Below are 12,585 nucleotides of genomic sequence, written 5' to 3'. Positions count from 1 at the left end.
TCCCATTTCTCGAATAACTCCCAGTAAGTCCCTTCAGCGAATAGTTCTGTGTTCCGTGGACAAAGTCTGACATCAACAACCATGCAGGTGAAATTACCAACTGGGTTTTACACATATCCTAGTTTTGGTCTTAGTTGCAGATTTAAAAGCATGTATTAGTTATGTAGGCTGTGATCTTCAAGCACATACCCACCACAGTGGTCTTCCCTTGTCAGGACTATCTAGCCATCATCTTGCACAATGCCCAGCACAGACCCACCACTTAGTAGTGGTTGGATCAACAAACAATGACAGAATCTAGAATCACAATAATTTAACACCACGCTCAACACTAAGCATATGTTTAATAAATATTTATGGAATCAAATTGAGAATTATGCCCAAAGAATCACACCATACATTCCAAAACTAAGTAGACATTTTTATATTTGAATTATCAGCTGTTTTGGATTATCTGTGGGGTTGCTTCCCACTGTTAGGATAGTAAACTGAGATCTCACTCTTTCTGCACACTCCCCAGGTCTGAATAGTATTTGGTTTCTGCTGAGCTTGTTGATAATTCTAACTATGCCGTATTTAGTTTTAAAAATAATGCTTACCGTAATATCACATACTGTCCACTAATACCATTCTTTAATCCAGTAATAAAGCCTCTGTACAGAGAGGTGCATGCGTATTAGTTATTCACTAACTGGCCCCTTCCTTCCTTGCTAATTTTCTTCCTTTCCCTATCTTTCTTCCTTCTTTTCTTATAAGAATATCATATAAGAATGTAAAGGCCTAATGACAAGAATCTTGACAATACTACCAGGTCCAGAAAATCTCAAGACCAGTGATGGGACAAGCAGATTAAGAGGGTAAACACTTGACTTTATGTTTATAATGTATGGACCATCTTCTTGGTTCTTGAGTAACTTGAAGCGCATCAGGTGAAGATGATACAGCTTCCAGATTCTATTCACTTATTGCTTCTAGTCCCTGTAGGAATTCAAGTGTTTTGACTTCAGTTTCAACAAACATAACTTGATTAGCATGCTTTATATTAGCTCAAGTGAGTCTAAAAATAAACACATTTTCACACTACACACACACACACACACAAACATGTGCACAGCTACATTTTAAATAGATAGCCAATTGGTGAACATTCCCAAACAGAAATATCATACATTTCTGGTCTTGCCTTATGACTTTACAGGTTGCCTGTAACATAAATCTCTCACTGGGAATAATTTTTGAAGTATATAATGAAACCAGTTGTTTCTGAATAACGCAATCAAAGAGAATTATGACAGATGCAGTCTGTGGTGAGTGGGGGGAAATGGTACCACCAGTACAGGTATCATTGCTTAACTAAAGGAGACAAGCGCTTAAATAAGCACGTGGTATCGTCTTGTCAATATAACTGTGCTGCATCAGTTGTCAGTAAACTGAAGGTCTCAAATGTTAACCAATTAATCACTATGTAAGTAATTATAAGGTATGACATAACTTGGGAGGTTTCAAACTTTAATGCACTGCCAAATTCTCCTGTAACAGCAGACATTTTGATTACAGCCATAAAGAAATATAACTTAAATTTTAAAAGTTTAGTCTATTTTGTTGATAAAAGTCTCTTTCTACTATCAACAAGACAATTTTATTCCCCCCTAAGTAGAGTTTTATAAATCTCTCAGCTGAGTCTTTATAAAAATCTTCTGGTATGCTCTTTTGTATTTGAAATATCTCTTGCTTGAAATTAAATTCAGTCCTAAAATAGCAACTATATCATCTCCTAACCACTTCCCATTAGTAACAGCAAACTCCAGAGATTAGCACAGCAGCAATCATGCGCCTGGAAAAAGAACCTTATGGATGACTTAAGCATAAGGCTTGGCTACTTATTAAAGAGCTGTGTATGAATATTTGTAAGTATTAATGCAGACAAAAATGAAATCTGACAAAAGTGAAATCATTGCACTGTACAGACTAAATCTAGGAGGAGTTCGGATTTTTGCCTTTCAAAATCATTTCTTGCAGGGTTGTAGAAACACTTAGCTCATTAACATTGGTTTAGCTGTTCCCAAAGTACAAGTGGATTCTGGAGGATGTAGACAGTACAAATGAGCTCCTCTCAACACAAAGGTTTGGAGCAACAGTTCTTCAAAGAAGAATGTCCCTTATGCATGAGATAAATTCCCTCATCTGCTGTCATGATTGACAGGTCCATTTGGTTGGTTTTACATGGCAGGGGGGAGCAAGAATGGGACCCACCTCAGGCTTGGGACTATTTTATATGACTGCCCACAAGGGCTATCTGTTGTTACATCTTCTTTTAGGACCCCATTGTCAGATTTTAACATTAGCAACCAAAGCTCTTCTCTGGGCCTCAACACACCTATTCTTTAAATACAGTTCTATTTCGTTGGTAAAGCCTCTTTAGAGCCCCTAAATTTAGCACTGCTAATCAGAAGAACAGGTGGTAAGTGGCACTCCTAAATAGGCCCTCTCCCATCATGCTTTCCTGAGACAGCCAATCAGCCAGCACCCTGTAGACAGATGTGGGGCTGTCAGCAGATCTGGCGAATATAAGGCCAGGCCATCCAGCTCCTGGCTCTTGAGCAGTCGTGCATTCCCAGCCTCGCCTCGGGTGTAGGGATTGCATAGAAAAGCAAAACTACACAGTCAAGACTGTGTAGTTTTGTTTTTAGGTTTAGAGGCTCACCGATTCATGTCGGAGATGGTCAGAAAAACCAACTCTACATAGGACGTCGTTTCAGAAGCAACCTTGGGCTTAGTCCCACCCTTTTTAGGCACTCCTGAGAGATCAGGTAAGCAGTCTTTTCTTACTTAAACAGTAGAGTCACCTTCTTGTTGATCTGCCTCCTGATGACCTTTGTGTGCTCAATGCCTCTGTTGAAGTGTTTGTGTAGCTTCCTCTTGCTGATGCTGATCCCCTATACAAATCTACTTACTAAATATTTTAAAATGTGTGAACATTTTTCTTTAAAAAGTTGAATGCTTTAGCGTATCGGCTGAATAATTCAGTGATTCAAATTGTTTAAATGCACCTACTATTCTAAAAGTTTTGGTCTGAATTGAAGATAGAAGTGTTTGCTTCTTTTATAGACTCTTTTTTGTCTGTTGAGAATGTTCAAGGTTATATTACTCTGTGACAAAGTGAGGTGCACCAAGAATAGCTCTGATAAAATGCATGTGGTATCAGCTACACCCCGATGACTTTTTAAGGGAATCAACTGCCGAGGTATCAGTTGCAGGACAGTGACACAACACTTGCCCACTGTCAGTCAACAGTGGGTGGTTTATTTTAGGAGCATGACATTTGAGACGCATACCTTCAGACCTCATTAGACAAAGGCCTGTGAAGAGCAAGCGCTAAATCAACAAAATTTACCTAGACAATAGGAATGTAAGACCAATTTAGGCCAGTTAATTGCAACAGATTTAGAAATGTGGAATAAAGATATATAATTGTTTTCTAAAATACTCAGAATCTCATTATACATTTTAATTCACAATCCAATTATGTGATATGAGCTATGTTGATGCTAAAAAGGGTAAGAATGTATGAAGAGTTTTTATTTCTAAATACACTTTGGTTTCCCATCTTCCCAGAATTAGATTACTAATTGTAAATGCCTATAAATACATGGATATATAATTATGTATTATATATCTAAGAAGTCTTAGAGCTATTTTTAGAAGATGCACTAGCTTGTAAACAGGAAAACTTAGACACAAAAGTTGCTTATTCTGAAGATAATGTGCTACAGAAAGGAGTTCTTGATGAAATTTTCACAAAAACCTTTTGAATACTATCTAAATTTCCCAAATATAAATTTTATTGTCTGAGAGAATGCTGGTTTCATTTTGTTTTAACTAAGTAAAAGTTACAGTATAGTGTAGAATTGCCACTAGGAAGATTTTCTGTAAAGTTTTAGTAAATAGAGAATTTCATGACAAATAGTCATGCAGCAATTGACATTTCAGAAATTGCCTTTTTATTTCAGAACAGTAGAATAATCGTGTTGAATAATTAGGTATCTATGGATTAAAAACTTTTTCTCATAATATGTCTGAAACTAAAAGAAAAGGAGCTCTTCCACTTAATAAAAGGACTTAACTGCAAATTTAATACTCATTTCTTTGGTGTTGAATATTTTACATTAGGAAAGCACAGACCTTTTTACTATATCTACATTTCACACCAGTCTTCCATTATTCTAAGTTTGCAAATTGTTCCATTTTAGGAGCTCACGCTAGCAATTTTTTCTTTCATCTCTATAATAAATTTTGGCCTCCTCACTTAAACCTAAATTTTTCTGAATATTTACTTCGGCAGTCGCAACATTTATTACACAGTGTGAAGAAATGCTAAGAAGTGGAAAGCACCGTATGCTGTCTACACGAAGTTTGCATATTTGATAGGACTTGCCAAAGCTTTGCAAGACAGGAAAGAAACTGCAAAGTTCAAATTTTCGTTCCAGTGACTATTTTAAGCAATCAGATAATATCTGAATCAATGTCACCTTTATAAGTGTAGATACAGTGAGTGGAAACATTGGGAGAAAGGAAATTTTTTTAAAAATCACTGTTTCTTACACATTCAGCTGGTGCAGAGATTCACTTTACATTTGTCGTGTATCTCTTATCTTTAATTACACTTTGCTATCCCTGTCACTAATACGGTTCTTCTTCATCTCTCAACCTGATTTTCTACCCGGTAAGAAGCCTCTTTGACGGCTAGGGCACATTCCTTGCTCAGCTCGGCTGATTATTTTTCCACTTGTCCTTGGACTTGCTACTTTGTGTTAGGTTTCAAGTCACCTCAAAGGTCAACTATTGAAATTGAAGCCACAAAGGAGAAGGCCTGCCCATCCCTCTAGGCCCAGCAATCCCTTTGGAGAAATGTGTCTCTGCAATCTGCAAAGTAGCTCCAGGGTGGCCCTTAGCTGTGACATCCTAATTTTCTGTTTTTCCTTTCCAGAGTGCCTAAGAAGATGACAACTCAAGCACCGACGTTTACGCAGCCGTTACAAAGCGTTGTGGTACTGGAGGGTAGTACCGCAACCTTTGAGGCTCACATTAGTGGTAAGCTCACACACTCACACTTTCGTTTGTTTTCTTCGCCTCCTCTCCAGTAAGTTAACTTGCCTGCAAGAATTGATGTCAAATTTAAGCTGGGCTTTTGCATTGTAAAATTGGTCCCATGCTACGGAAGGGTCATTTTTAAAGGCATGTACCGTACACAGAGTACTGACAAAATTTGACAATATAATGGCTCGAAAATGTTTTATTCATATTTATAATTTTCACAAAGCAAAAAAATTAGCATTTGGTTTAAAATTGCTGTCAGAATCAAGCAGCTAAGTAGGACCAAATTTGGTCATTCTATATTTGGGCTCAGCTGCAGAGTCAGACTGAACGCCAAGAACTCAAGCCCAGTAGGTACCAGCCACAGAGCTGCTGGGTTCCTAGCCTGGCTGACACTCTGTGCACCTGAACTTCAGTTGCTTTATATGGAAAATTAGAATGTATCTGACTTTCTTCAGAGGCAAAGCCATTCAGTGATGAGCTAACTCTTAATTATTTTCTGCTTTTATTTTTGATCTTTATTAAGTGATTCTATTGAATTAAAAGACTTTCTAATCATTGTGAAATGACATTTAAAAATGCCACTCTGATCTCGATAGTAAAGAAAAACAAATATTAACCCTAAAATTTAATTTAAAAAGATGTTTATCTGTTTTTTGGGGGGTGGGGGAGGTTGGGGTTTTTTGGGGTTTTTTTGCCTTCTTTCTCTTCATAACTCAGTTTAGAGATGATTCAAGAAAATGTATGGCTTCTAGGATCTATTGTCTTAGGCAAAAATGAAGGATAGTCATTGATCTATATTGTAAATAATAAAATTACTTAATCAGTATCATCTTTTTTCTGCACTATTGTAACTAGCCATGTAAGATTATATGGATTAATTAAAAATCATGCTTAATCCTTAATTTAATTACCTCCATGGAGCATTGCCCCTCTTTTTTTATTTTATGGCTTTAATAAAGATATAAAATAAGATTTTCTTTTTCTCTTTCCTTTTTCGTCCCTATTTCATGCATCAATCTTATTTATGACTGGATAATGCTTTATTTTACATTGTACAAATACCATATAATCACTATTTATTTTCTATTGTATGTTATATAGACCAATTCTCTTTACACATAATAAACTCTTAGTGACTTTCAAATACTGTAGAACCTCCATAGTTGACCACCTCCCTACATTGACCACCTCCTTAAGTTGACCTAATTTTCATAAACTGGACATATGCTACATGTACATATCAGTACAGTAGACCGAGTTCCTTATGTTAACCACCTCTGTATGTTGACCAGTTTGTTACAGTCCTTTGAGTGGTCATCTTACAGAGGGTCTACTGTACTTCACTGATTTATTTGGTAACACGCAGTAACATCTGAATTGAGCAGAACACACATGGCTTCCGTGGGAATTTGCCTGCTTGCGGGTTAGTGGAATCTGGCTCCCTCCTAACTTCTTGTTCCTTCATACTATATGATACTAAATTCTTATCAGAACACCACTGAAAACATTCTTCACCCATGCATTAGTATAGTAAACTATTTACTCAGCCATAGTGGAAGATTGGCTAATACAAGGACAACAAAATACACTTTCTCTAGGTTATTTTCACTTACCCGCTTAAGGAGATAAATCACTAGCATTTATGCCAAATGGAAAGTAAAGCATGCTCGGAACTTGCTTCATGCCTTCTCAATGCAGAGGTTTAATACACATAAAACATCAAACCATACACAGGTAGTAATGAGCTCTACAATTTAAAGCAGGTAAAGAGAATTTGGCTTTTCTACCTGCAATTCCAACCATCCATGTTGTTCTGAAAGACTAGGTTTGGCTGAGTCTCTGATTGTGGGAAACCTGCCTCTCTGTATTATGGTGCCTTTACTGGCTGCACATCTGAAAGCAGGCGAGTTCAGAAAGGCAGGGTCCCCGTGACCACAGAGGAGGGCCGTGACCGTGCCTCCTGGGATTGTCAGGCAGAGCCTGGGGATCCCTTAGCTCTTCCCTTTTTATCAAAAAGGACAACAGTCACTTATTTATTTATTTCAAAGTTTCCTTGGTTATTCACTTTTATAAATTCCTTTCATGATTTTAATGACATCTATTAAATTGCATCAGATGGAGCCCTGGGGCAGGAGGGCAGGAAGTCAGGAGATAGAAATTCTAGTCCTCTGTGAGCTACTGCCAGATGGGGGACCTTGGAAAAATTCATTAAGCCTCTTTTGGCCTCAGTTTCCACCCCTATGAAATGAAGGCACCAGCCTCCCCCTTCCTAATGGTCTGCAAGTTTACACTTTGCTCATGCGACTGTCAGGTTTTCGCTGTCATTAAATGTCATTCCACTCTGGAGAGCTTTCATGGCTCAGGGCCAGGCAGGAGGCACGATGGGTCAGGGCAGAAGACTGTGGTGCCACTCAGACATAAAGACGCCTTGTCCTTGCTCTTTAGGTTTCCCAGTTCCTGAGGTGAGCTGGTTCAGGGATGGCCAGGCAATTTCCACTTCCACGCTGCCCGGCGTGCAGATCTCCCTTAGCGATGGCCGCGCTAAGCTGGTGATCCCCGCCGTGACTAAAGCCAACAGTGGACGATACTCCCTGAGAGCAACCAATGGATCTGGACAAGCAACTAGTACTGCTGAGCTTCTCGTGACAGGTAGGCCAGTGGGGTCCTGCCAATCCTCCACCCTCCAGAGGACATCGCTAACACGGGGAAGGGGCTCCAGAAAGCTGTGAACACAGCAGATGCTGCTTTGAACCTACAGGAGAACCATTGGAGGCTGAATTTATAACAAAGTTGTTTGCTTCTGGAATTTAATTTCTCTCTCACAATATAGCTCATTAGTGGCTGTAAATCAGTTTCTCTGCATATATTGAACACTCAAAAGTATGCTAAGCAATGCTAAAAATGGTGTATCTCAGCACATACAAAGGCCTAGAGCTTTGGTTAGAAGTCAAATGAGGAATAATACATATGTCTCCAGGAATTCACACAAGCACCCAGATAATTCTGATGCAGGTAATCCACAGGCCACCCATTTAAGAAACATGTAAATATATCCAGAGAAAGACAAATATTTGTTTATTATTCAAATGCATAAAACAGTTTCCTCAGAAAAGTGATCACTTATCCTAGTGGCCTCTGCTGTTTTCCTCCATCCTTTATTACCTAGTGAGACAGAATATTTTGTGACTTTACACTTAATAATATCTTGAATGAGCTTCATAATATTAAATAGGCTTATCCAATAAATATACCTTCAGCAATGTTCAAGCACCGGGCTATAATTGGCCTAACCAGAAAGCACATCAGGTTACATCAGGTACAAAACTTAACATGCGTCCAGAAAATCCAGAAATGGAAATGCACATGGTTGGCAGCATCTACTATTGTTTATTGCTCAAAAACATGTCAAAGTTAATTCCATTCACTCTTCACATTTATCTTATGAAAAAGTCTTTCAACATAAAAAAACTCCCGTTTCTGTAGCATAATTAACATGAAATCATGTCATTATAGGGATTAACATTTTAAACACAAGGAAATATTTGGGTTACTTGAGCACCTATCAAGTTGGAAAGAATTTGGGATTTTTAACTTGAATTTAAATATAGTGATGCAGTAAGTCACAGGTGCGCCCATTTGAATTTATTTTAATGCAAGTTACTAAATGATGAAGTTGTCTTAACATGTTAGTATAGTGCTAAATTTGCGGTTGGGAAAAACATCAGGAAGATTCTCCAGAAATGCTATCACAAGATCTAATTTTTTTCTGTAAAACAAACAAAGGAACAAAATGGCAATGACTTACAACTGCTAAACAAAACAAAGCAAATAAATCAAAATAGGGTGGTGAGAATCGTCCAGCTCCATTCTTAACTGTTATTTGCTGGATGAGCTGGGTTCAAGGACAGTGAAGGATGTGGATTGGCAAGGAGTCATGGCCTGGTTTTGGAAGTGGAACTGTGATTGTTTAAAAATGTCCTGTTGGAAGCATCCTGGCTCAAAGTCCTCACTCTTTTCTCTTCTCCCTGCAGCAGAGACAGCACCACCCAACTTTGTTCAACGACTGCAGAGCATGACCGTGAGACAAGGAAGCCAAGTGAGACTCCAAGTGAGAGTGACTGGAATCCCTACACCTGTGGTGAAGTTCTATCGGGATGGAGCCGAAATCCAGAGCTCCCTTGATTTTCAAATTTCACAAGAAGGCGACCTCTACAGCTTACTAATTGCAGAAGCATACCCTGAAGATTCTGGAACCTATTCAGTAAATGCTACCAATAGCGTTGGAAGAGCTACTTCGACTGCTGAATTGCTGGTCCAAGGTATGCACTGGAGGTTGAAGAATGAGAGAAAAAAAGAGAGAGGGATGGTTTGAGACACAGTGGGGCCAGACCTGCCTCCAACGGCCCTGGGAAGGCTGTAAGCTGAAATCAAAGTTGGATTTTTAACATCCATGGAAAGAAAAGCCTTGGAGACTCTAGGCATGAGCTCAAAATTGAAGCAATCTCTGGTTATATATTCCATTCCATTATAAATTGGAATGTATTTCAGTGAAGTGATCTGCATTTTTAAATTATTGGCAAATAATGGAATTTTTGAAAAATGGTCCTAAATAAATTTTTATCTAATAATGAACATTTTCTATTTTTAAATCTAATTTATGTTCATATGGAACTGAAACTTTCTGCATTTTCTTCCATTTGGATAGCCAAAAATCTTTCTTGACTTTGTAGTCGGAATTAACAGCATCTCTTTAAAAATGTGTCATTGCTCCCCCTACTAAATATTCATCTCTCCCTTCCTTCAGGTGAAGAAGTAGTACCCGCTAAAAAGACAAAGACAATTGTTTCGACTGCTCAAATTTCGGAAACAAGAGAAACCCGAATTGAAAAGGTATTTTTCTACACTGCCGGTTTTCGAGCCTTTTCAGGTTGTTGCTTCCCAGGTAGTCCTCCTCAACATGGGTTTTGTTTAATCTTTTACAGAAGATTGAAGCCCACTTTGATGCCAGATCAATTGCAACAGTTGAGATGGTCATGGATGGTGCCGCTGGGCAACAGCTGCCACATAAAACACCTCCCAGGATTCCTCCTAAGCCAAAGTCAAGGTCTCCAACACCACCATCCATTGCTTCCAAAGCACAGCTGGCTCGACAGCAGTCTCCATCACCAATAAGACACTCCCCTTCCCCAGTCAGACATGTGCGAGCACCGACCCCGTCTCCAGTCAGGTAAATCTTCTATAAAGACAACAGGTTATTATGCATTTTAAAATTAGGTTTCATGCAATCAAAATTGTAGCCAGTAAGCACAAGCACAGTGACTCACGCCTGTCATCCTAGCACTCTGGTAGGCCAACGTGGCAGATTGCTTGAGCTCAGGAGTTTGAGACCAGCCAGAGCAAAAGTAAGACCCCGTCTCTACTAAAAATAGAAAAACTAGTCAGATCTTTTGATGGGTACCTATAGTCCCAGCTACTCAGGAGGCTGAGGAAAAAAGGATCACTTCAGCTGAAGAGTGTGCAGTTGCTGTGAGCTATGACACCTGGCACTCCACCCAGGTCAACAGAGTGAGACTCTGTCTCACAAAAAACAAACCAAAAAAAAAAAAAAAAAGTAGCCAGTGTAAAAGAAAGTAAACCAAGAAGTTATTGAATGTGATTTTTACAAATCCTCATAGCCCATAGGTAAATTGAGGAACTTTACAAGCTCTAATTTTAAATTCTTATTTATATTCCACTTAATAAATATCTGCAGCAGTGGCCAAAAAATAGCACAGTGAAATGAAAAGAGCACAGAAGTCAGGGTTGAAACCCCTAAGTTCAAATCAGCCCAGTCACTTGCTAATAGTTTGATTTAAGACAACAATTATAATAATAAAATAATAGTTACTGTATATTGATGGCTTCCTCTATGTGAAACTTAGTAAATGTAGAATATAAATGTCTTAATACAATAACTAAGAAAATGCCAGGAAGGCTATGTTAACCAGCATGATGAAAATGTGTCAAACTGTTTATAAAACCAGTGTATGGTGCCCCATGATCACATTAATATACACAGCTGTGATTTAATATTAATAAAAAATTCATTAAATAATAAAGAGTCATCTCAAGGTGCATTGTGAGAATTCAATGAGATAATTAGTTGAAGGTGCCTTGTAAATAGATAATAATTATGCAAATATTCTTATACTCAAGGTGATAAGTAAAATCTTTAAATATTTCGCTTATGTTATCTAGAAAATAAAATAGATTTCTATGCTTAAGTGATATGGAGATAATTTAGAAGGTGAGCGTGTATCATCAGGGCTCAAAAATTATATATTTCAGTGAAAATTACTCACAGTGGATCTGAAACTCTGGGTTTTAGTTCATCATGATGAAGTTTTTAATGTAACGAACTGAAAATATATATACAATTTGAACCAAAATAAATGTTTCTTGATCAATTTAAATAAAGTTAAGAACCCCTGCCAAGAAAGTTTTTAAAAGAAGCATGATAAGGAGATAGTTGACCCAATAAAAATTCAAACTTACTATAAAGTTATTGTAATCAAAACATTATGATGTACACAATTAGAACAGGGACTTTACCTAACAAATGTAATCAATGTAACCTGGCTCTTTGTACCCTCAATGAATCCCCAACAATAAGAAAAAAAAAAAGTATTATGATGTTGGTACATGAATAGAAAAATAGATCAGAGGAGGAGAATAGTCTGGAAATAGATCCAAATATATAGGACATGCAATTTTTAATCAAAGAGACCTTTCAATTCAAAAAGGGAAAGGGAGGATATTTTATTTTTTTAATTTTTTATTTTTGGAATTTTAACAATGCTATTTAATAAAATTTTCCATTTTTTTCATTAAATCATAAACACATAGATCATGTATACACGAATGCATTTATGGGGTACAATGTGCTTATTTCATATAGAATTGGGAACGCTTACATTACACTGGTTAATATATACCTCATCTCATTTACTTAGTTATTGTGTTAAGACATTTATACTCGTGGGTTTACATCTGCAGTGCATCTTACAAGGGTATATGTGAAACTTAGTAATTGCAGAATGTAAATGTCTTAACACAATAACTAAGAAAATGCCAGGAAGGCTATGTTAACCAGTGTGATGAAAATGTGTCAAATGGTCTATAAAACCAGTGTATGGTGCCCCATGATCGCATTAATGTACACAGCTATGATTTCATTAAAAAAAAAAAAACAGGCATTTTGCCAGTAGCCCCAATTGGAAAAATAAAAAAAGGCATTTATACTCTATACTAATATTTTAATAAAGAGTGCTGGCTCAAGTAGCTGTCCCTCTGGAAGAAAACAAACATAAACCTCTACCTCACACCATTCACAAAATAAATCCCAGTTTGTTTAAAAAGTTAAATTAAAGAATTAAAACCTATGATTGTGACACTGCACTCGAACTGGGTGACAGAGTAAGACCCATGTCTCTAAAAAACTAAAAACAA

At 37.5% G+C, this 12,585-nt stretch overlaps 1 protein-coding gene across 1 annotated transcript in view; it reads left to right on the top strand.

Moving 5' to 3' along the window:
* The first annotated feature begins 2,843 nt into the window (after positions 1-2,843).
* The window catches only part of TTN (titin), a 281,643-nt gene continuing 271,901 nt past the window's right edge, over positions 2,844-12,585 (top strand). The window contains 5 exon segments of the mRNA XM_053597943.1: positions 2,844-5,091; positions 7,543-7,746; positions 9,129-9,416; positions 9,902-9,987; positions 10,080-10,324. Coding sequence (XP_053453918.1) covers positions 5,001-5,091; positions 7,543-7,746; positions 9,129-9,416; positions 9,902-9,987; positions 10,080-10,324 — 914 coding nt within the window. The 5' untranslated portion in view covers positions 2,844-5,000.

The sequence above is a fragment of the Nycticebus coucang genome, chromosome 7 (genome assembly GCF_027406575.1).
Source record: "Nycticebus coucang isolate mNycCou1 chromosome 7, mNycCou1.pri, whole genome shotgun sequence".
NCBI lineage: Eukaryota > Metazoa > Chordata > Mammalia > Primates > Lorisidae > Nycticebus > Nycticebus coucang.
This window is presented reverse-complemented; position numbering and strand designations above follow the sequence as displayed.